Below are 22,777 nucleotides of genomic sequence, written 5' to 3' on the forward strand. Positions count from 1 at the left end.
GGCGGGGAGAAGAGGGGGCGGTGCCGCAGGTCGGTTCCAGACGCCTCCGGGGCGCGGAAGAGGAGAGCCGGGATCGCGCGCAGGTGAGCAGCGTCGGGGCCCGGGGCTGGCGGCTGGCCGGTTGCCGAGAGGGATTCGGGGGCTGTCCAGGGGCCCTCGGAGCGGGACGCGATGCAAGGGGCCGGGCCGTGAGGGGCGACGGCAGAAGGGGTCCGGTGCCCGGGCTGAGAGGGGTCTGGGGGCGGGTCCGGCCTGGGCCGTCCGGGTCACCTTAGACCCAGACCCCGGAGACGGGCGCTTGGACCGCTGGCAGCTCCTCCGGGAGAGCTGCAGCCCCTCTCGAGCACCCCTCCCCCCCAGCCCCCCTAGTCCCGTCCCCAGTCCCAGTATTGACCGGTGCCCATTGTCAGCAAGTTATTCGTCGCCCGCCTCATTTAGGTATTGTTTTTCAAAGCTTCATCTTCGCTACTGTTTGTCTAGCGGCTTGCAGTTTACAGAGCGATTCATTCATCCTGGGTGTGCTGCGCCAGCGTCCAGGAAACGAGTTTTCAAGGCATTTGTGGGCCGAACTGCTTTCTCTGATTGATGCCAAAGCCTTCCGACCCCGCGAAAACCTGGGCAAGTACTTGTGCTATTCTTGGAGTGTGCGCAATCGTATTTCTACCTTTTAGGAGGCAACTGCTGCGAGGGCGGAGCCAACCCTTGACTTGGTAATCCCGGAGAAGGCCTGCGTGCGGGAGTTCCGTGACCCGGAAGCCAGGTATCCTGTGTTAGAATCCTGCCCCAGGCGCTTATTAGCCGAGCCACACTGAACCGGCCACTGCTCTCTCTGAGTCTGTGTCAACAGGAAGCGTATTGGGACATCTTATTTCCGAAGATTGTTAGGAAACCTAACGATATCAGTAGGGAACGAACCTAAAAGAGTCCAGATGCCTAAAGTTTAACTAAGAATAGTAAATTAAAACGACCGTTTTAAGGAAGTTTTACTTACATGTTGATAACTTTAACGAATGCCTTAGAAATATTAACACAGCATGGAAATGTTGGCCGGTGGAGAAAGCTTCCCTTGCTCTTCATTCGTTGAAAAATATTTCTGAAGGGTCCATTAAATGAAGTTCTCCACGATGGGTGATGTAAAAAAGGTGAAGAGAAATTCAAGGAGCGTACGTTCTATAGTGAAAGGGCCATTCCTTTATTCAGTATTCAATAAGTATGTATTGATTGCCTGCTCCGGGACAGGGATTGTTGATACTGGGTATACAACAGTGAGCGGATTAAGTCCTTGCCCTCATGGAGTGCTTATTTTTTTGAAGGGAGGAGAAACAAACAATAAGCAAATGTATCATGTACCATGTAGTGATAAATGCTGTAGAAAAAAAAAAGCAGTATAAAGGGAATAGAGAGGGGAAGAGGTTTGTCACTTTTATACATAGGGTAAAGGAAAGGCCTCTCTTGTTTCGTAAGGTGACATTTTAACAGAGACTTAGAGAAGGCAGGAGAGCGAGGCAAGTGAGCATCTGGAAGAGTTTTCCAGGCAGGGGGAACAACAGAGTGCAAGGCCCTCTGGCAAGAGCATGCTTGGTGAGTTCAAGAACATCAGGAGGCAGTGAAGGAAAAGAGGAATGGAAGCTGGGGGATTGGTAGGGATGGGAGTTGAGGCGGGTTCCTATAGGGCCAGTATAAGGACTTCGGCTTTTTACTCAGTGGCTGAATGGGTTTGAGGAATGGAGTGACATAATCTGGCTAGAGTTCTTACAGGATCATGCTAACTCCTGTGTTGAGAATAGATTTGTGTGGAGGTGGGAGGACCAAAGGTGAAAAGGCAGGACCAGTTAGAAAGATACTACAATAATTCAGGCAGAAGATGACAGTGGCTTGGACTAGAGTGATGGCAATGAAGATGGGAAGAAGCAGTTGGATTCTGGATAGATTTTGAAGATGATAAGGCATATTTGTGAATAATAATTACAATACTTGCCATAAAAGGAGTATAAACAAAGTGATGTGAAAATGTGGGCTGTAATCTGGCAGGAAATTAGACTAGACCTTGAGAGGTTTGAACCAGACTTTTGAGAAATGGGTACAATTGACCTCAAGTTTAAATGTTAAATAAGTGACTTCTTTAGGATTGTAGGATTACATTCAGGCTGTCCGTAGAATGTGTGGAATTTCACATATCAGAAAAGGAAAATAAAAATTGGAAGGTTTTTTATAAAAACAGACATGCTCCCTTCAAAGTGTGTTGCCTTGTACGTTTTGTGCTTTCTGGAAGAAATTCATCATAAATTGTTAAGGTGTAGGGCCTGTCGTTATTGTATCTCTGGCTCAAACAGGGTACAAACTCATCCTAAATCACAGTGTTTTGTGTTTTATGAGAGGCCAAGTACTGTGATAAAATGTTAACAGCTAGCATTAATTACGTGAGGAAGACGAAGGTAATTATCAACCAAACATTGTCAACTTTTTAAAAGTTCAGTAAAGGGATTTGAAATGACAGGTTAGAATACCAGGGGCTGAGTGGGTCATGTCAAAATAATCATCCTTGAAAGAAATCCACGTGAAATAAAAGAAAAGCTGAGACATTGGCCTTGTAAGCCTTGTATCTGAGAGCTAACAGAAATAAGATAGCAGTACTCCTAAGCTGGGATCTCAGAATGGTACAAGGTGGCAGCCACAGCTGGCCTACACACTGTAAAAAGAGCCAACCTTGGAGTCAAAGGGCTTAGGTCAAAGAGTAGTCTTTCTTCTTTAAAAATATCTTAAGTACTTTGTTTTTAATAGGTAATAATTAACTGATAATATGTTCCAACTTATTGTGTGCCCGGCACCATGCTAAGCGCTTTCCACATATTCACTCACTTAGTTCTTTCCAAATCCCTTTAAGGGAGATGCTGTTGCTGGCTTCATTTTAGAGAGGTGACTCGTAGGGATTAAGATATCTTGCCCCAAGTCGCGGAGTATGTGACAGAGCTGATATTCTAGTCCAATCAGTCTGTTCAAAAGAGCCCTTTAACCACCACACCATATGGCCACTTACTCATGTTGAGAGGATTTTCCAGACTGTGATGTATGATGCAAATAAAAGTCGAGTTGACCCTTGAACAACGCTGGGGTCAGGGACGCAAACCCTCCTGCACTTGAAAATCTGTGAATAACTTATAGTCAGCCCTCCACATACACAGTTCCACATCCACCAGTTCAATCAACACAGATAGTGTGGTACTGTAGAATTTACTGTTGAAAAAAATCTGCGTGTAAGTGGACCTGCACAGTTCAAACCTGTGTTGTTCAAAGGTCAACTATAATCATGGTTAAGACACTGCATTCTAGCCCTCAGCTGACTGTTGTAATATCAACCGAAAAATGAGCTTCTTTCAAAATGAAAATGTGACATCTGTGTACTGCTCTTGAAATCATTCTGGCTCTGTTCTTTTGTCATGCTGAATATATTACCGTCTTTTGACACCCATTCTTTTGTCATCAAGGACGATCTACAGTCTCTGTCCAGCTCTTTGATCCTGTAAGTTTGTGATGAAACAAAGTCTACTGAATTAAGTAGAGAATAAAGAACTTAGTGATCAGTATCTTGATAACTACTTTCACAAATTCTCCAAAAACTAACACAGCCCCAAAATTATACCAACAGATGAAGTAAGAGCTAGTTCCTAAATAATTTATCTGTTTTCCAAGGAATCATTTAGAAACTTTATGCAAGGTAACGCAATCTACCAGAATAACTAAAAGTACCCTTGAGGTGTTCCAGTTTTTGAAGGAGCTGGCAACAGAATGCTGCTCAGAGGCTGGTAGAGAGCCAGTTTAGAGTTTAAATGAAAAGCGAAGAGGTTTCCTGTTTCATCTCTTTAGATATTGATTTGTTTTATGTTGGTTAGAATGTACCTGTCAGCCACGGGAGGCTGGAGAGGGATCCGAGGAGGTGAGCTACGCAACTGGAAAAATGCACGAGGAACCGACATGGAGCAAAACAGCACTTTATTGCAGTACAAGCGGGTGGCACGCACGCTCAGGTGCACGCATTGGTCCTTTCATTATGCTCGCGCATGCGTATTGTTCATAATGCTTACTCATGCTACTAACGCATGCATATATTTGCTTCTTACCTCATACACATGCAAGTTATTGTGAACTTTGACCTGGGTCCCACGGCCTACTCACTTAAGACCGCCGACATTCCACCCCCTAGGTCATGGGGACCCTGGTCCACAGAACAGAGCACTGTGCCCAAAGACCACAACAACAATATAGGGAACAGCATCCTGTCACTAGACAGGCAGCTGCAATGACCAGGACAGTTGGCCCCCATCTCCAGGAGGACGTTAAGGATGCCCATCACTCCTTAAGGGGGTCTTAAATTACACGATCTACGTGATCTAGTTGTTGATCTATTTCTTGTAGTGCCTCAGCGACTCCCTTCTAGAGACCTGGTATATAGATACAGCGTTCAGTACGTAACACAGTGCATGTGCCGCCTGGACTTGCAGTGAGAATATCCATTGCCGTCCTGTTTTGTAAAACCACCTTTCGCATTTGGGTGGTTTCATCTAATAATTCCTTGATGGCTTTTCTAGTGACATTTAATGCAGCTGATATGTGCTGAGCTAAAGCTTCTACCTGCAGTTCTACACTGATGGTCTCAGCACCTGGCAGGAACAGGGCCAGGGGGTAAAACCGCCAAGCTGCATGCTTTTCACGGTGCCAGCTGGGTGTACAGCAGATCCCAGTTCACAGGGTGCTCCATTAAGGTGGGCTGGATACGTTCAGGCAAGTAAGCTTTACCCCAAGTACAGCGCCCTGTCCATTTAGCCGGGAGATGAGATCATCCATCAGCGCCACATACCCACAGGTACCCTGGAGACAGGAAATCAGTGGGTTTTGTGCCAATCAAATGCCGTCCATCCCACCACGTAGAGGCATTTATATTGTGAGTGATGTTGGCACATAGCTCTTTAGGGAGCTACCCTACTGTGTGATTTGGAGCATCGCTTTCAAAATGCTGCTCCATACAGAAGGGGCTTAGACTTGTTAATTTTACAAGAATACTATTTATCCATCCTCACCCATTCCATACTGTCCTTCCACTTAGTGGGGTGCATTGCCCTGCTCACAACAGAGCATATCTTCGATAGTCTGCCACAGCAAGTCCCAGGGCGATCCTGCTGCCCTGTTGGCGTTCCATTCGGTCATTGCGCTCCAATTAGTTTCGGACGCGGGGTATAGTTGCCATGGCAGTCCATCTCCTGCTTCTATGGGAAGTTCAGTACAGACCCAACAATGAGAGATGTTGTGGACTTCCGCAAATGTGTGCGCCCTGGAGGAGACAGTATTCGTCGTTACCCTGGGCAGAAGGATAAAGCAAAGGTGGACACCGTAATTGGCAAGTCTCTCCCTTCCAGGGGGATGCAGGCTACTTTACCGTCCTATGAGAGTATAGTGGCAGGAAGGGCTGTTCGCCCTGGGCGCTGATACCACACCAATCCGCCCACACTGGGTTGGTTACACTCTGGAAGTGCTTCGGGGGCTATCAGTGGAATTGCCCAGAGTCACGGGGCTTCTGCTTCTTTGAGCAGGGACACCCCCATTTCTCCTAGGGTGACCCGTACATCAAAAGGCCACTCCCCCACACTGTGGGGTCACCTGCAGGGCTTCTTTGGCCCGTCGCCCCGTGGTTCTAAAAGGACCAGCCAGGGGCCTTCAGCCTGAACCTGGTCCTTCCATGTCCATGTGTTCTGTTGTCCTGAGTTCAAAACCCTGGGAGCACGTATTAACGCACGCCCTACTATTGATATATCGGAGGCGTCATTCATGGGCCCAACCCTGAGCCTCCAAGAGCTCCCTCGCAATAACTTATCTAAAGTGGGCTCATACCTGTATGGCAAGGTTGTTCGTTTAAAAGACGTACCGCCTGTGGCAGTGCAGTGTTCCAGCCTCATGCTTGTGGTCTGAGAGCCCTTAATTTATCCTTTAGTAGGCCATTGTATTGCTCAATCATTCCTGCTGCTTGAGGGCGATAAGGCACATACAATGTCCATTTAATATCATTTTCCTCGGCCCATTCCTGGGTCTGTTGGGCAGTAAATGGGGTCCCTCTATCACTTTGTATTTCCAAGGGAATCCCGTAAAAGGCCCATAAAAGTTCCAGGGCTGTGATGGTAGAGTCCTGCGTAGCTTGGAGCACCAGATGAACGAAACCCAGGCCCGTATCGGTGTCTATTGCCGTCAGCAGGTACCGCAAATCCACACTGGAAGGAAATGGACCTATGCAGTCTGCTTGCCATACCTGCAACGGCTGGATCCCCTGTGCAATCATCCCCGCCTGCTGGGCCATCGTCGCTGGTGTGAATGGCACTTAGCACTCCATGGGCATTGCCGTATGGCATTCTTGGCTTCAACTTGGCTCAACTGCCGGCCCCACTGCTCCACTACCTGTCTCATCATGTGCAGGCCTACATGACCAAGTTTCTTATGGAGCCAGAGGCCTATATGGGGTCCCAGGGCCATGACCTGTACAGGGCAAAGTTGGGCTAGTGCGTCAGCGGCATCATTGCCCGGTGCCAAGGCTGGGTGGTGCCCTGGCACGTGGTAAATAGTGTACTGACCTCCTAGGCCTTTGTCCCACAATTGTTTCCACATAGACTATCCCCATAGAGGTTGGTGCCCAATCATCCAGTTCTGCGTGGCCCACTGGGGCAGCCATAATGTGAGGCCTCAGTGTACAGCCCAACTGTCTGTGCAAATCTGTAAGGGGCTGGGTTCATACATTAACGCCATCCATACCACCTGTAACTCAGCCCATTGGCTGGACTGGCCTTCTCCTGTCTCATATCAGAAGGCTTCAGTGGCAGGGTGCAATGGCATTGCAACCCAAGTGGGCGGACTGCCCTTGCAAGAACCATCCATAACCAAGCATCTCCCGGGGGTGGCCCCTTTCCCTCATGAAAGGGAATAGGTGTGGAATCCACCCCCTGATGTGGGAGCATCTGTAAAGTAGGCACAACAAATATCACAGGCCCTAACACCTGCTGCAGCTCTGCAGCCACGGGTCTAGTGGCGTAGTGGGGCTATTGTCCTAAGTAAGCACCCCATTTAGTTAGGGTTGGTGTCTGTGCAGTCCCCGATCAGGGTTGCTTTGCCCACGTATGTATCCGTCCTGTAGTGGGGTATGTGGTCTGTACCTGTACGTCCTCTTTCCCCGTCAGGGGCTCAGTGGCTATCAAAGATACGTAAGTTGCTGACAACTGTTTCTCAATTAAAGAATAATGATATTCAGCCCCTTTCCACAGCTGAGACCAGAACCCTAAGGCACTTTCCATTGCCCATGCTTTTGCCATAATCCCCAACCATATCCATTATCGTGCACATGGACTGTTAGCCGGAAAGGGAGGTCTGAATCTATAGTGCGCAGCGCCTGCACTTGGGCCACTGCCCTCTTAGTTTCTACAAATGCACGTTCGGCTTCATCTGTCCAATCCCAGACTTCTCCCTTCTTAATCAATTTGTAGAGGGGCTCAGCTGTTTGGGCCGGGTGAGGGATAAACACCCGCCAATATCCCAGAAGGCCCAAGTAAGTCTGTAACTGTTTAACCGTCTCCGGACGAGAATATGCCTGGATCTTGTCTCTTACCGCCTCAGGCAGTACTTTGTCTTACCCGACCAGACGACACCCAAGAATCTGACAGAATATCCAGGTCCTTGCACTTTGTCCTCGTTCACGGCGCTCCCCCAGCCCACCAGGGCTTCTTGCAGAGTTGAGGCACTGGTTTCCAAATCTGAAAGAGAATCAAATGCTAGCATTATGTCATCTATATAATGGAACAAACGAACAATAGCCAATTTGTGCCATGTGGCCAGGTCCTGGGCCACCAGGCCATGGCACAGTGTGAAGCTGTGCAGATATCCCTGTGGTAACACAGCAAACGTCCGTTGTCTACCTTCCCAGGTAAACGCAAGCTGTTCTTGGCTCTCGGGCTATGTCTACAGAGAAGAATGCATTGGCCAGGTCAACCACGTAGTGGCAAGTACCCAGTTCATGGGACAGCCGGCCCATCAAATCTGTTATATTTGGCACAGCCGCGTGCATGGGGTGGAGAGGGTGACTTGGTTCAGTTCTCGATAGTCCACTGTCATCCTCCAGGAGCCGTCTAGCTTCCTCACTGGCCACACTAGGGAGTTATATGGGCTATGCAACGGCCAAATAATACTGGCTTCCTCAAGTTTTAAGATAGTCCGTCTTATCTCATTGTGGCCTCTGGGCACCGGATATTGTCTTATGTTAACTAGTTGAGTAGCCTGTGGCAGAACCAGAGGTGCATGATGGGGGTGCCCCTGTATAACTGTTTTCACCACGCGAACTCTCAGGCGAAATTCCCCTTGGGTCGTCTCTATTTGCAATCCTTGTAAAATGTCTATTCCCAGGAATATAAAAACACTAAGAAGGAATAAAAGTAATCAATATCTTTTTTTTATAAACAGTATCTTGATAACCAGTTGCATGAGTCCTCTAAAAACACTTACACAAGCCAAAATTATACCAACAGGAGTAAGAGCTGTCGATGGTTACCTTAACTTTTTTTTTCTTTTGATGGAAAGAGGTAATTAGGTTTATTTATGTATTTGTTTACTTTTTAAGTGGCAGTACTGGGTATTGAACCCAGGACCTCATGTATGCTAAGCATGCATTCTACCACTGTGCTACCACCCTCCCCCCAACCTTAACTTTTAATAAAGAGCATTGTCATAACTGAAGTGGGACGAGCTGTAAAGACTTAGAGAAGGCCCAGCCCAGTACTAACATTCCACCCTCCCATAGCTTCAACCTCTGCCTGTTAACTTTATACACCCAAATCCAGTGCCTGGAATTTCCAGTTTTTTGAGTCAATTCCTTGGGTTAAAGCAGTCCTCTTACTTACTTTTCACTCATATATTCCTCTCAGAGGCACAGGAAACCCTCCGGGTGGGGAGGCATAACCTAAAGAGGACACAGAGACTGCCATTTGCTTTAAAATTCTAGGCAATTTTGCATCACCCCCCATGATACTATTGCTGTAACAGTGACGTGTATTTTCCAGGAGTATCTGCCATGTTTACCCTGTGGCTTTGTATGCCCCATGTCACATAGCAAAGTACTACAGCTTGAGAAGCAAAAAGTTAGCCTTTTTTCTTTGGTTTATTCATTCAGAAAATATTCAGTGAAGACCCACTGTGTGCCAGTCACTGTGCTGATGATACTGACATCACAGACCTCCACTTGCCGTGAGGTATGATGACAAGTACAGAAGCGTCACAGCAGGAATTCTAAGGAATTCAGTGATTAACTTTATCTTGAGATCAGATACAGAATCCTGTGTGTATGAGCTGAATTTGAAAGAATTAAAAGGTCTGAAAGTAGTGTCAAAGTACAATTTTTTTTTAAGTTAAAAACTTGGGTCTTATACAAACATATAGTAAGCATGTGTCAAAAATGGATTAAACTCATGAATTAAAGAACCATCAAGATGGTAAAGTTGATTCCAAGTAGTATAGGGGAGACCAAAAAAAATCAGTGGAAGAAAAACTGACGAAAGAAGATTGCAGAGTTAACTCAAAACTGGCTAATGGGATTTCTACTTCTGGCTAAGACAGAGTAACAGGGACCAGATTTCCCCTTCCACCTGAAACAACAAGAAAGTGGACAAAAAATATATGTAACAATAGTTTTAAGACTCTGGACCTTAGGCAGTGCAAGACAGTGATTCCTGAGAGGCAAGGTGCAAACTGTTCTCTGGAGAAAATTTCCAGGCATGGCTTCGGAAGGAGAAACCCACGTAAAGCCCAGTGGTCTCCCTGAATTGAGGCTTTGGAGCAAGGAGTTCAGGAAGCGCGGGCTGCTAGGACCGAGTAGGAGGTAGAGAACTTCACAGCGAGTGAGAGCTGTGGATACGTACAGAGACTCCCCCTCCAGTCTGCAGCTGAATACTGATCAACATACAGGTATGAGAAACTAGCCAGGGCTGAGGAAAGAATTACCCAAAAGGATTAGAGGAATTTTCAGAGCTCAAACAGAACCAGTTTCTGTTCGTATCTCCCAGAATAGAAGACCTCATAATTCATAGGCTATCCAGTGGAGTACTCAGAAAGGTTTTGCCTCCCTCCATAGTGGGGAAAAATTAACCAGAGATTGAATCAGTTTTGATACTGCCTTAAAGTCTAAAAGCAAGACCCCAAAAGATCAAGCTTTTTCCAGATAACTACATTCCTAGAGCAATGATCAATAATATTTATAGCAATATAAAAATATCCAGCACCAAACAAGGTAAAATTCACACAGTCTGGCATCCAATGAAAAATTACCAGGCATGCAAAGCAGCAGTATACTACCCATAATGATTAGAAAAAAATCTATCAATTGAAACCAACCCAGAAATAACACAATGAAGTGAGTAGACAGGGACATTGAAACATTTATTATAATTATTCCATGTATTCAAAAAATTAGAAGACTGAGCAAATTAAGTAGAAATATGAAAAAGTAAGTTTTCTAAACAAGAATCCAAGTAGAAGAAATTAGATACCCTAAAGAAAAGATTGGAAAAGAACTTGTAGACATAGCAATAGAAACTATTCAAAGTCAAGTAAAACACAAAGAGAAAAGAGACTGAAAAATGAACAAAGGCGTAGGACAACTTCACTTGGACTGATATTCATGAAACTGGAGTCCCCAAAGAGAGGAGAGACAGATACATGTTTGAAGAAATAATGACAAAGTTTTTCCAAATTTGCTTCTATGAACCCACAAATACAAGAGGCTTAATGAGCCTCAAGCAAAAGAAGCGTGAAAACTACACCAAGAGGAACAAAGATAACAATGACATCAGATTTCTCATGGGAAACAATGCAAGCAAGCCGATAGTAAAGAAACATCTTTAAAGTCCTGGAATGGTGGGGATGGGGACAGTCAGCCTAGGATTCTCCACCAGGCAGAAATATCTTTTAAAAATAATAGCGATAGGAAGACTTGTTCAGACATAAAAAAACTGAAAGAATTCAGCAGCCTACACTACAGGAAATGTTTAAGGAAAGCCATTAGACAGAAGGAAAATTATACAGATTATAGATGCACATGTAGATCAACACAAAGAAATGAGAAGCCTGGGCAATAGTAACTGTATGGTTAAATATAAAATGCTTCTTTTCTTATTACCTAAATCTCTTTGAAAAGTAACTGGCTGTTTAAAGCAGAAAGAGCATGTATTGTGAAGTTTCCAACATATTTAGAAGTCAAACGTATGACAAAAATAGCACAAAGACTATATAATATACTCTTGTAAGGTTCTTATACATGAAATGGTATAAACTAGACTGTGATAAATTAAAGATGTATACTATAAACTTTAAAGCAATCACCAAAAACATACAACAGAGAGTTAATAAGCCACCAAAGAATGTAAAGTAGAATCCTAAAAAGTGGTCAGTCCAAAAGTAGGCAGAAAAATAAGGAAAAGGAAATAAAAGTACAGATGGGACAAATAGAAAACAGCAAGATAAATAGTAACTGCATCAATTACAGTAATCATATCAATAATCTCCTAGTAATCATATTAAATGTAAATGGACTAATTAAACACTAATTAAAAGGTAGAGATTATCAGATTGGATGAAAAAGCAGGGCCAAACTATATGCTACCTACAAGATAACCCACTTTAACTATAAAGACATTGCTCTTTCTTCCCATTCTCAGGAGATTTAATCAAATTCCATTGTTTAGGTATTAGCACCCTGTCAAATTGGGCCATTCCTATGTGTCACTCCCTTAACATTTTTCTTGTATTAGACTAGCTAGGCTAATCTCTTTACAATTCCTACTACACCCTGTAGCTTGTTTATTTATTGTTCCCTCTAAAGAATCCTTCACAATTCTTAAATGCTTTCTGCTTATCCATAAATTTCATCTGTGCTCACTCAAGCCCAGTTTTGACTGACCTGTCCCACAAGTCATGAGTCACGCCCCATCAAAACTAACAATTATGTTGTAAATCACAGAATGTCAGAGTTCTCAAGAACAGTAAAGAATTTCCTGTTCATTCCCCCTTTATTCTATAACCGTGAACCCAATGAAGTTACATGGCCAGCCCAAGTTTATACAAGTTTAGTGGTAGTTTGTAGTAGGACCAAGGCATATCATTTTTTCTCTAATTATACATTTCTTATGTTATAATTATGATATGTGTGCATAGCATTAATATGTGTGTACATATTTCATGTGCCTGTCTTACATCCCAAATAAGGCTGTAGACAACTTTAATTAATACTCTAATGCTTAGAAAAAAGCTGGCTTTATAAACTTAGAGTCTAAGTTGACATAGTTGGAGAATAGAAATTATTCATTCATTTTTATCATTTGAAACAATGATGGCTAATTTCCCTCCATAGAATTGCTAAGATTCAAAATAGATTTTGACATATGTATTTCAAAATCCTGCTCTCATATATAAAATAAGCTTTACTTAGTATTTTTACATCTATTGACTTTTTTTTTAACAATAATGTAACTCAGTTCATTATATTATCCACAGGTATTCAGAAAGGTCTAGACCTGTGCTGATACAGTAGGCACTAGCTATTTAAATTTAAATGAATGAAAATTATATAATATTTGAAATTCAGTTCCACAGTCACTCTAGCCAAACTTAAGTGCTTCACAGCTACACGTGACTAGTAGCTACTATACTGAATGGCATAGATAAAGAACATTTCCATCATGCCACAAAATTCTGCTGGTCTAGAATCTCTTTTATGATGATAAGTTGTCTTGATTACAGAAAGGGGAACCAGGGCAAGATTTTAGCAAGATTCACGTTAATGAGTCAAGCATTCTGATAACCCAACAGCACCTCTAATGTTTCAGTAGTAATTCTAGTTGTCCCTTCACTAACATGGGTATGTATTTTCTCATCCCCAGTGGTGCAGGCCTCCACAGTCAGGTACACAGGATAATCCATTAAGAAGAAGAAAATAAATTTATATTTCATCTTTTACCTTCTCTTTAAATTCATATTTATGTGTTTTGGTATGTTCATCGTGATAGTGTATGTCAGTAAATACACATATGAGATACCTGCTCAAAATATTTTTAGTTATTGCGATGCATAATCAAAAATGTAGAAAACACTTCTCTAGGGACCCATTAATAGTGCTGCCCAGTTGTTCCTGCTCTGTTTCTGTATCTCCTGTCATCACCAAGTGACTTCAGTTTTTTTGGCTCTGTGTTCATACTACTCAAGAGAGGATCTGATTGGATCGGCCAGACACCATCCAGAATCGGGTAGTTGGACAGAGCTCTTGATTCAGAACAATTCATAAAACCCCTTGCCAGCCTCAAAATGGTGCCTTTAATCGAAACACCCATCCCCTGTACGTTTTGCTGTGATCATGGTGCTGGGGTTAAGAATACAAATCGTGAAACCAGTGATTAAGGAATCTTTCCAAAGAAGGCAGTGAGCTTGATAAGTACACTGGGCCTCCTTTTAAAAGTAAAGTATGAAAGAAAAAAAAAGTAAATTATGAGTGTTTTTAAGAGGAAGGTCAGAAAATGAAGTTTCTTTGATTACCTTTGTACTCCTTTCCCTGCTGATAGGATATGGACAATGGCAGACAGAATAATGACCAGCCCCCAACAGGACATCCACGTCCTAATCCCTGGATACTGAATGTATTAATTTATGTGACAAGAGGAACTTTGCAGGTTTTTCAGGTTAAGGACCTGGATGGAAAAATTATCCAGGATTGTTCAGGTGGACCCAGTGTAATCACAGGGGTCATTATAAAAGGGGTGCAGGTGCCAAGAGTCAGAAAAAGGAGGTGTAACCACAGAACCGGAGGTTGGAGTGATGTGCTTTGAAGATGGAGGAAGGGACCATGAGACAAGGAATGGAGGTGACTTCTAGAATGCAAGGAAGTAGATTCTCCCCTGAAGGCTCCAAAAGGAGTGCCACCCTGCTGACACCTTGATTTTAGATTTCTCACCTCCAGAATTGTAAGAAATAAGAAAATAAGTTTGTGTTGTTTTAAGCCACTAAGTTTGTGATAATTTGTTGCAGCAGCAATAGGAAACTAATACAGACACTTAATGGTACTGTCTGCAAAGCTTTTATTAGGTACTTTCTAACACAAAAATATCATCAGGGTTCCACTTTTTAAACCTCTTTCCTAAAGCTGTCGGCTAGCTAGATCAATGAATGCTTTTCATTTGAGGTACACTCCTCAATCAATTAAGGTGCTTTCAGTAAAATAATAGGGATTTATTGGCTGCAATAACTGAAAAGTGCAGAGGCTGGGCACCATCAGGGCTCTGGCGCCATTTCTCTGTGAATCTCTTGGTTCTGTCCTTTTCCCATTGTCAGCATCATCCTTGGGTTTCCCTCCTCTTGGGATGGCGAGCAGGAACAACTGGGGCGTGTGCTGCAAACTATGCTGGGTTGGAGTGACTAGGAAGAACTCTGTGTACTGAGTAGTTTAAGACAGTCTTTAATTGGAATTGGGGTCAGTCTCACTTATTATGAAGTTACTTCCTTCATAGAAAAGGATGAGGTACGATTCCCCTTGGAAAATCTGGGTGCTATTAGAAAAGGGAAAGGATATTGATAAATAATCAAGAACAGTTACAACCATAAAAAATCATTGGAATAATACCTTAAAATAATAAAGCTTAAAATGTTGCTAACTTATGTAATACTTCAATAATAAAAATATTTTCATTTACATGTATAATCAAAAGTTCTGAATGTGTTTACTACTTTATGCATCATTCAAAGACATTTCAGGAAAAAATCTGAAAATTCAGTCTTAGGAAAGGTGTCTTTCTCTTGTTTGCCCCTTGCTGCTAATTACTCTGCAACAGTTTGATGAACTACTTTACTGACCTGTCCCTTACTGAGGACTTCTTCCATGCTAGCATTAGCTTCTTCATCTTTCTCTATCACTAAGGTCTTAATTGCAATGAATTAGACTCTTTTTTTAAACATATAAACATCTTTTTCATGTAATAATTATTATTTCTGACATCTGTAATTGAGGTGAGCAAAATAAAGATTGGTACTCAGGATGTTAAGTGATTTATAGTGGACAGCAACATTTCAAAATCTTCAAAATTGACTGGAAAAAAATTAAGTTGGCTCATTTCTTATACATAAACCCAAGTTTAATATTAAGGAGTATAATGATTATTTCTAGACAAGGTGGAAATTTTTAGAAAACCAAATGTTTCACTTTTGCATATAGTAAGTCAATGTTAGATTTCAGTTATCTGACAAATTCCTCCAGCAATAATTGGTAAATTTATAATTAACTTGTTAGTAGTGAGCGACTAATCCTGTAAAATGCTGTGGGAGACAAGCTAAAAGACCCTTAAAACATATCATTAGCTGAAACAGGATTGGAGGACTATATTTGCACATTTGCAGTTTTTTGAAATAGCTTTACATAGTTATATAAATTGCCTTTAGCAAATACTTTTGGTTTTTATAATGTGCAAATGACTCATAGCTATAGGTACCCTGGCTCCTTAAGATTTTTGCTAATAATTGAGAGCAGTGGCTATGCGGTAGAATCACCCAGAAACTCTGAAAAAATACCCAAAAAATCTCCCAGAGGTTTTGATTCAGTTTCTCTGAGATGGGGTTTGTGGCTGAAATTGAGAACCACTAATTTAGAGGAGTTTGAACATCACACAAATAGAGCACAAGTTAGTCACTTTAGAAAAAGAGTTGGAACTGGTAAGGTAATAGATAAACAGTATAAATAAATGTTCATGAGTTGAAGAGTTGTCCTATATTTAGAACAGTGGAGGCTTAATCCATATCAGATAAATGAAATCTTAATTGACTTTTAAAGCCTACAGGTTAAAAAAAAAGCATAATATCTGATTCTGAAAAGCTGTTTTTACATTCCACATTTATTAACTTTTCTCATTCATACACTTCGAGTTTTTACAATGCTTCACTGCTCCACCAGTCACAGAAGAGAAGCAAGAACTACATAGCAAAGTGGCAGTGATACTGGGTCAAGTTAGCCTGAGAAATGACATTTTTCAAGTTATGATATATGGGCCAGTTCAAATAGTAGTGAAAAGATGAGTCATTCAGTGAGTGCTGTTGGAATAATAGGCTATCCATTTGGAAAATAAAGCTACACAAAGTAAATTCCAGTTGGATCAAAGAGTTAAATACAGGGATAGAGAATCAGAATTTAAAACACAAGTTTGAGAGGTTTTAAAATATAATCACGGAATGGGGAAGGTTGCTTCTTAAGCAAAACCCCAAATCCAGAAGTCATAGAAGGAACTATTGAGAGTGTACTCCGGTAGGTAGAGATCTGAACTCTGATTTCAGACGCCCTCAGTTCACTTCTATTTCTGTTTTTTTAAACAACTGTATGATCTTCGAGCTAAAAATATCCTATAAATACCCAAAAAGATGTTTAATCCAGGAAATACATGTTCAAACAATGAGACACCATTCTTTGCCTCTCAAATTGGCAAATACCAAAAAGGATTGGGAAGGGCGTGGTGAAGGAGAGTGCGGTCCCTCATATTCTGTTGCTGGAGCATCAGTCAGTCCAGCCTTTTTCTGAAGGGTGAATCAGCAGTACCTACTGAAAGTTTAAGCAAGCATGTACTCTGACTCAGCAATTCCAGTTCTAAATATCTATCCTAGAACAATAATGCATTTAAAAAGAGGTATGTACTAGAACTTTTGCCTAAGTGGTGGTATTTGAAATAGCTAAAAATAATATCTGGATTCTTATCAATATGGGAATTAACCTCTTGGGGAGAAGTGGAGAACAGAGATCCTTTTTTTGAAAATCTGTGGGTGTCTCTAATTTTGCTATGCACAACTACTGAAAATGGCTGTAGGCAGTATTTTCCCTAAAAGTTGTTAGCTAGTTAATGTTTTCTAATAAGCAGCAATTGTAAGGCATAGCCGCTTTTAATCAAACATTAATACGTGGCATGTCTTCCAGTAAGTCAGTTTTATATTTGCTTTTTTGCAGAATGGAAACAGACTGTAATCCCATGGAGCTAAGCAGCATGTCCAGAGTTGAAGAAGGTGCAGAGCTCAATGGCTTTGAAGGGACCGATGTGAAAGACATGCGGCTGGAAGCCGAAGCAGTCGTCAGCGACGTTCTCTTTGCTGTGAACAACATGTTCGTCTCCAAAACCCTGCGCTGTGCCGATGACGTGGCCTACATCAACGTGGAAACGAGAGAGAGGAACCGATACTGCCTGGAGCTCACCGAAGCAGGGCTCAAGGTAAGGCACTTTTCTCTCAAGAAAAAAGAAAAAAAATCACATCTTTACCACCTTATCAAAAAGGGTCAGGGTTGGGGGGAAAGAGTGAATGAGGGACAAATTAGGTGTTTGGGATTAATAGACACACGTTATATGTAAAATAGATAGCAAAGACCTACTGAATAGCACAGGGAACTATATTCAATTTCTTAATAACATATAATATATAATGGAAATAATATAATAACATATAATGGAAAATAATCTGAAATAAATAAATGAATGTATGTATATATGTATATAACTGAATCAGTTTGCTGTACACCTGAAACTAACATTGTAAATCAACTGCACTTCAATAAAAAATAAAATTAAAAAAAGAGGGGGATCAGGAGTTGGGGAGTAGGAAAGAGTGTTGGATGAGAATTCAATACCTAGGAGCCTCCATGACTTTTTTAAGGAAGCTCTTTTTCCTCGGAATTTTTTATTCTCAAGTCTTTCAGTCAACATGGGAAAATTGAATTTTTTGAAAGCAAGAAAACAGATTTGATTTGCAGAGGACTTTCTTGTAATCATCACACCCCAAGTTAATTTAATTCTTAAGTATAGCTAAGTATGTCTGCCAGAATGATGCATTCTCTGCATTGGTTGAGCTTTACAGTCACTGTGTTGAGAGAATCTATTTCCACCTCTTACTAATGTCTCTTCTACTAAAACAACGTACTTGACTCCACTGTTCCCTAGATGTTAGAACAGAATTAAGTCACAGCAGAAGGCTCCACCTCCAGATTTCCAGGAGTGTCCTTTGTTACCTGTAAGCTTTTCTAGGCAGAGTGACCTCGACCTCCCTACATCATTTAAACCAGAATCCTGCATTTAGAATAGTAGAAAGCACTACCCAAGAGCAACTTTTCATTAAAAAAAATTACTGTACATTATGGAAATTTTTGACCTACTGAACAAAGGAATAGACATTAGAAATGTCTTCTTTACAAATATCATACGGTATCCCTTATATGGGGAATCTAAAATATGACACAAATGAACGTATCTACAAAACAGAAACAGACTCACGGACATAGAAAACAAACTTATGGCTACCTAAGGGGAAAGGGGGGAGGGATAAATTAGGAGTTTTGGATTAGCAGATACAAACTACTATACATAAAATAAACAACAAGGTCCTCGTGTGTAGCACAGGGGACTATATTCAATCTCTTGTAATAAACCATAATGGAAAAGAATATATATATGTATAACAGAATCGCTTTGCTGTACACCAGCAACTAACACAACATTGTAAATAAATCCACTATACTTCAATTAAAAAAAAAAGTCTACTTTAACTTTACTAATGTCTGTTTTGCTAATTAATCTTCTCTCTTGGTCAAAGATCTCTGACTTTTCTGTATCTGTTAAGAGTAGTTCCCCAGAAAGTTGCACAGCATCGTAAAGTAGGGCACCTGGTTTAAGCAAGTAAATACAGCAGATGATAGGTTACGCAAGCGCAGGGACGTCTCTTTGTTCCACTGGATTCGGTTTGCCTAAGATGTATATGAATCACGTGGCCCTTGGCAGGGGGCTTGCTTACACTGAAGCCGATTGCAAGGCCAGCATCCTCACTGCTCTCGATGCCCTCACCATGGCAGTTTAGCTTTCAGAGCAGTCCCTGAATTAACTAATCTTTGAGCTCCCCTGCCTAAATCCCTAAATTTGTACTAAAAGCTTGTCATTTTGAGAAGTAGATCTTAAACGGAAATAGACAAATGGAAAGTAGAGATAAATGACCCCAGGTGAATTAATTGTCTTACACTGTTTAATTCTGGTGAGGTAAGAAAGATTCTGGTGAGAGTCAGAAGTCTTATATGTGAATATGAGTGATCTTGGGTGAGTCAGTCAACCTGCATACCTGCTTCTTTATCTATAACCTGGAGATTTAAAAAAAATGCAAAAATGCAAAGGATTTGGGGGATTGTGTGAATAAGTTTGCAGAAAGATCTGGATCGTTACAAAACCTGGCACGTAGGTACTCAAATATTTTCAGTTTTTTCAGTCTGATTCAGTTAACATCTATTGGGCAGCTATCCTGTGTCAGGAATTAGAAATCAACCCATGTGAAAAAGACGTGATCCCTGTCCTGTAGGAAGAGCAGTCTAAGAGAGCAGCAAGCAACATCATAGTGCATTGCAGAAGGCGCTGCGGCAGCATGGTTCTGAAAGGGTGCAACTCATCTCCCTCAGGTGTCTGCCTCTGCTTTTCATTAAAAACAACAGTGCTGCCTCTATTTCCAACATGAACGTGCATCTTCCATGGCTTGAATCGACGTTATAAAAATTTAGGATTTATTTGGGGAATTCATAAGCTTTAGTGAAGTCAGCAAAAGCTAAGTTGATTTTGCCGTACAATATGCTGGTGAACCACGATGTAGATCTTAAAATCTTGTTGGAGAGAAAAGCTTTAGCTGTGTTTAAAGAAACACACACACACAACAACTTTCCCTTTTATCTCACAAGTTGAGCAGGTAAGTAATGTATTAGTAATGTGAAAGTGCCATTTCAGGTAACTAATTATAACGCAGAATGAAACCTGTAAACAGTTTGTAGAATTCTTTATAAAGAGTCCAAATCACATAAATAATGATAAAAATATGGACTAATCATACATTATTCTAGTGCCTTTATAAAAAGACCCTCGGTATATGTGGAATTAAATAGAAGCATGTTTTAGACAATGAAAATGAAATACTGTTTTTGTATAGCTTTTTAAATTCTTTCTCTATTTTTACATTCCTTTCAAGATCAGGAGTAGGTAAATCAAACCATTTAAATTTTGAGAAAAAAATTACAAAGAGAGCATTTGGCTGCTGGTGTTCCTGTGTGTTATAAATCGTTTAAATATCACAGGTTGTATTAAAAATGTGTATTTTAACTACTGATTGAGAAATACATAATGTCATTACAGAATGACTTCTGTACCACGATGATATTTAATTCACTGTTGCATTTCTCTCGTAGGTAGTAGGTTATGCTTTTGACCAGGTGGATGATCATTTACAGACTCCCTACCATGAAACAGTCTACTCCTTGCTGGATACGCTCAGCCCTGCCTACCGGGAAGCATTTGGAAATGCACTCCTTCAAAGACTAGAAGCTTTGAAAAGGGATGGGCAGTCATGACTAAGTTTCTTCCTGTTAGGGGAGGGGGTGTCACTGGAACAGAATGTTGACACAAAGCTTGAAATTCTTGCATATGGTCATAGTAGAAAATGCTTTTTTTTTTTTTTTGAGTAAAAGTAGATTTATTCTGAGAGATGCACACTCCATAGACCAAGTATAGGTCATCTCAGAAGGCCAGAGAGGTCTCGAGGCGTGGGGTAGGGGGCGGTGTTCAGTTTAAAGTAAAAGTAGACACACATTCCATAGGCAGAGTGCAGGCCATCTCTGAAGGTGAGGGAGCAAGAGGCCAGAAAGTGCATTTTTGATTTTGTGTCTTTATCATGTTTCAAATTTAGGCTTTGGTTGTGAACGTTATTGACTAATGAATTATCTTTCTTAGTTTCTGATTCATTAAGGAAATCCTGAGGCCACCGCTATGCCGCCTTTATTAGGACATGCAAATTTCTTCCTATAGCATCTCTGCATTTCAAAAACCTAGTCAGTATTTTATTCTCTTATTATAGGACTTCGATGCTGCCAGCACTCTCTCTTACATAGGAAGTTCTAGATTTGCACAGTGATATAAGAATGAAAATGACCTAACTTCAAACTTTGATTCAGCTTGCTAAATCAGGGGTTTACTGACTTTGTAGTAATTATTTTGCTACCAGCCTTATTGGAAACAAATTATCAACTAGTTTCCCCTGCACAAATTTTGAAGTCTACTTCTTCATTTAATCTATTTATATATTAATATGAACTGATAAAAATGAATTAACTATATATTACTTAGCTAGTATTACATGAAAAACAGGTACTGAGACAGTACCGTATTCCTTGTTTGCAACAGCCAGCCAGCTAAGAGGACAAGCCGTTAGCAAATGAATGTAATAATTACTTGTTTCCAAGACATTTAAGCACATAAGCAAATGCAGGAACAGGCTCCACTCTTTTCCTAACAAAAAGCATCTTCAGTGCGTGTGATTTAAAAGAAAGAAGATTCTGATTTCCTAGAAAACAATATTTTGGCCTGTGTTGATTCTTATTATGAATGTTTGTTTACATAATGTACAGTATATATTCAGAAAGTATTTTTGCTTCAACGTTTACTTTCTATAACGTAGGGCTTTGGTATTCCCACAGCACCCCTCCTTCCCAACAGATGTACAGTGTTCTGTCTCAATGCTAAATCTGCAATGTAATGTGAGTGCATTGTATGGGTTTGAAACCAAAGGATGAATGAAGCATTCAGAGACTTAATATTTGAAAAAGGGAGACTCTGTATTTTATATTTTATTACAGGTACTAATATTTATAAAAGTAAACTGTACCATGCTGCTACGTGTTTTCAAGTACATGTTGAATAATTCGGATTGGGGTGTTGTTTTTTTACCAGTCTGAAGCAGCAGCTATAGAAATGTTGAACTAAGATTCTGCATCTGGACCCACCTTCATAATTTGTCATTTGAAGACTTTTTTAATCATCATTAAGTAATAGGTACCTTTAGGCTCTGAAGACCATGTAGACCAGAGCAAATTAAACTTGGGTTTGGGTCACTCTTCGTTGTCAAAGTTCATTGGAATGCTTAAATTATGTTTGAGAAATGCATGTTCATCCTCAGCTTTATTTTCCGATGCTTAACTGGGCAACGAAGTCTAACTTCAGGTTGAACTGTCTCATGCTTAATCTCAGGCTAAATGTAAAGGATGTTTGTAAAGTTTAAATAAAATTCTGTTTACTAATTTTGAGTTAAGTATAAAGAAAAGTGATTGTATGTTTAAAAATCGAAAGTGTTAGTTTTGTGATAAATGATTGATTCCGAGAGCTTCTGTTTCCATTTTTGAATTCCATATTGTTACATTTTGATGTGAAGTGGTTTGCTTTTCTTGTTCCCATAAAAGAGTAACAGAGAAAAGACACTAATAAAACTACAGATATTAAAACCTCCACTAGATATTAAAACCTTCATTTTACGTATTTTTTAAAGAATTTAACCAGGTAAATTAAGCCTTGATTTCACTTCCAGAAGAAAAAGGAAAAAGAACCTCCAAGTAAGTAGCCCTTACAAATCAGTAAGAAAAAATGAGAACAATGGGCAAATAATATAGTCAACTCAGAAAAAATTTATATATCCAGTAACCACTTGACAGATATTCAGCCAGACCAGTAATGCAAGATATGAAAAAAAGTTTAGCTATTTTGAGCCATTTTACCTAACAATTTAATGATTTCTCTTATTTAAATATAATGATATCAGTAAAGATTTAGTGAAGGGCACTGTTACATCCTGCTGAAGGTTATATTGGTGAAACCTTCCTGGAAAACATTAGTATTATTGCCTT

General features: G+C 40.8%; 1 protein-coding gene across 1 annotated transcript; it reads left to right on the plus strand.

The window, feature by feature from the left end:
- GSKIP (GSK3B interacting protein) lies at positions 1–22,382 on the plus strand. Its single transcript, XM_072963673.1, has 5 exons — positions 1–83; positions 672–760; positions 3,891–4,025; positions 17,042–17,300; positions 20,294–22,382. The coding sequence occupies exons 3-5, from the start codon at positions 3,892–3,894 to the stop codon at positions 20,453–20,455; spliced, it is 555 nt and encodes a 184-aa protein (XP_072819774.1). The 5' UTR covers positions 1–83; positions 672–760; position 3,891; the 3' UTR covers positions 20,456–22,382.
- Positions 22,383–22,777: the final 395 nt, after the last annotated feature.

Source organism: Vicugna pacos, chromosome 6, assembly GCF_048564905.1.
Source record: "Vicugna pacos chromosome 6, VicPac4, whole genome shotgun sequence".
NCBI lineage: Eukaryota > Metazoa > Chordata > Mammalia > Artiodactyla > Camelidae > Vicugna > Vicugna pacos.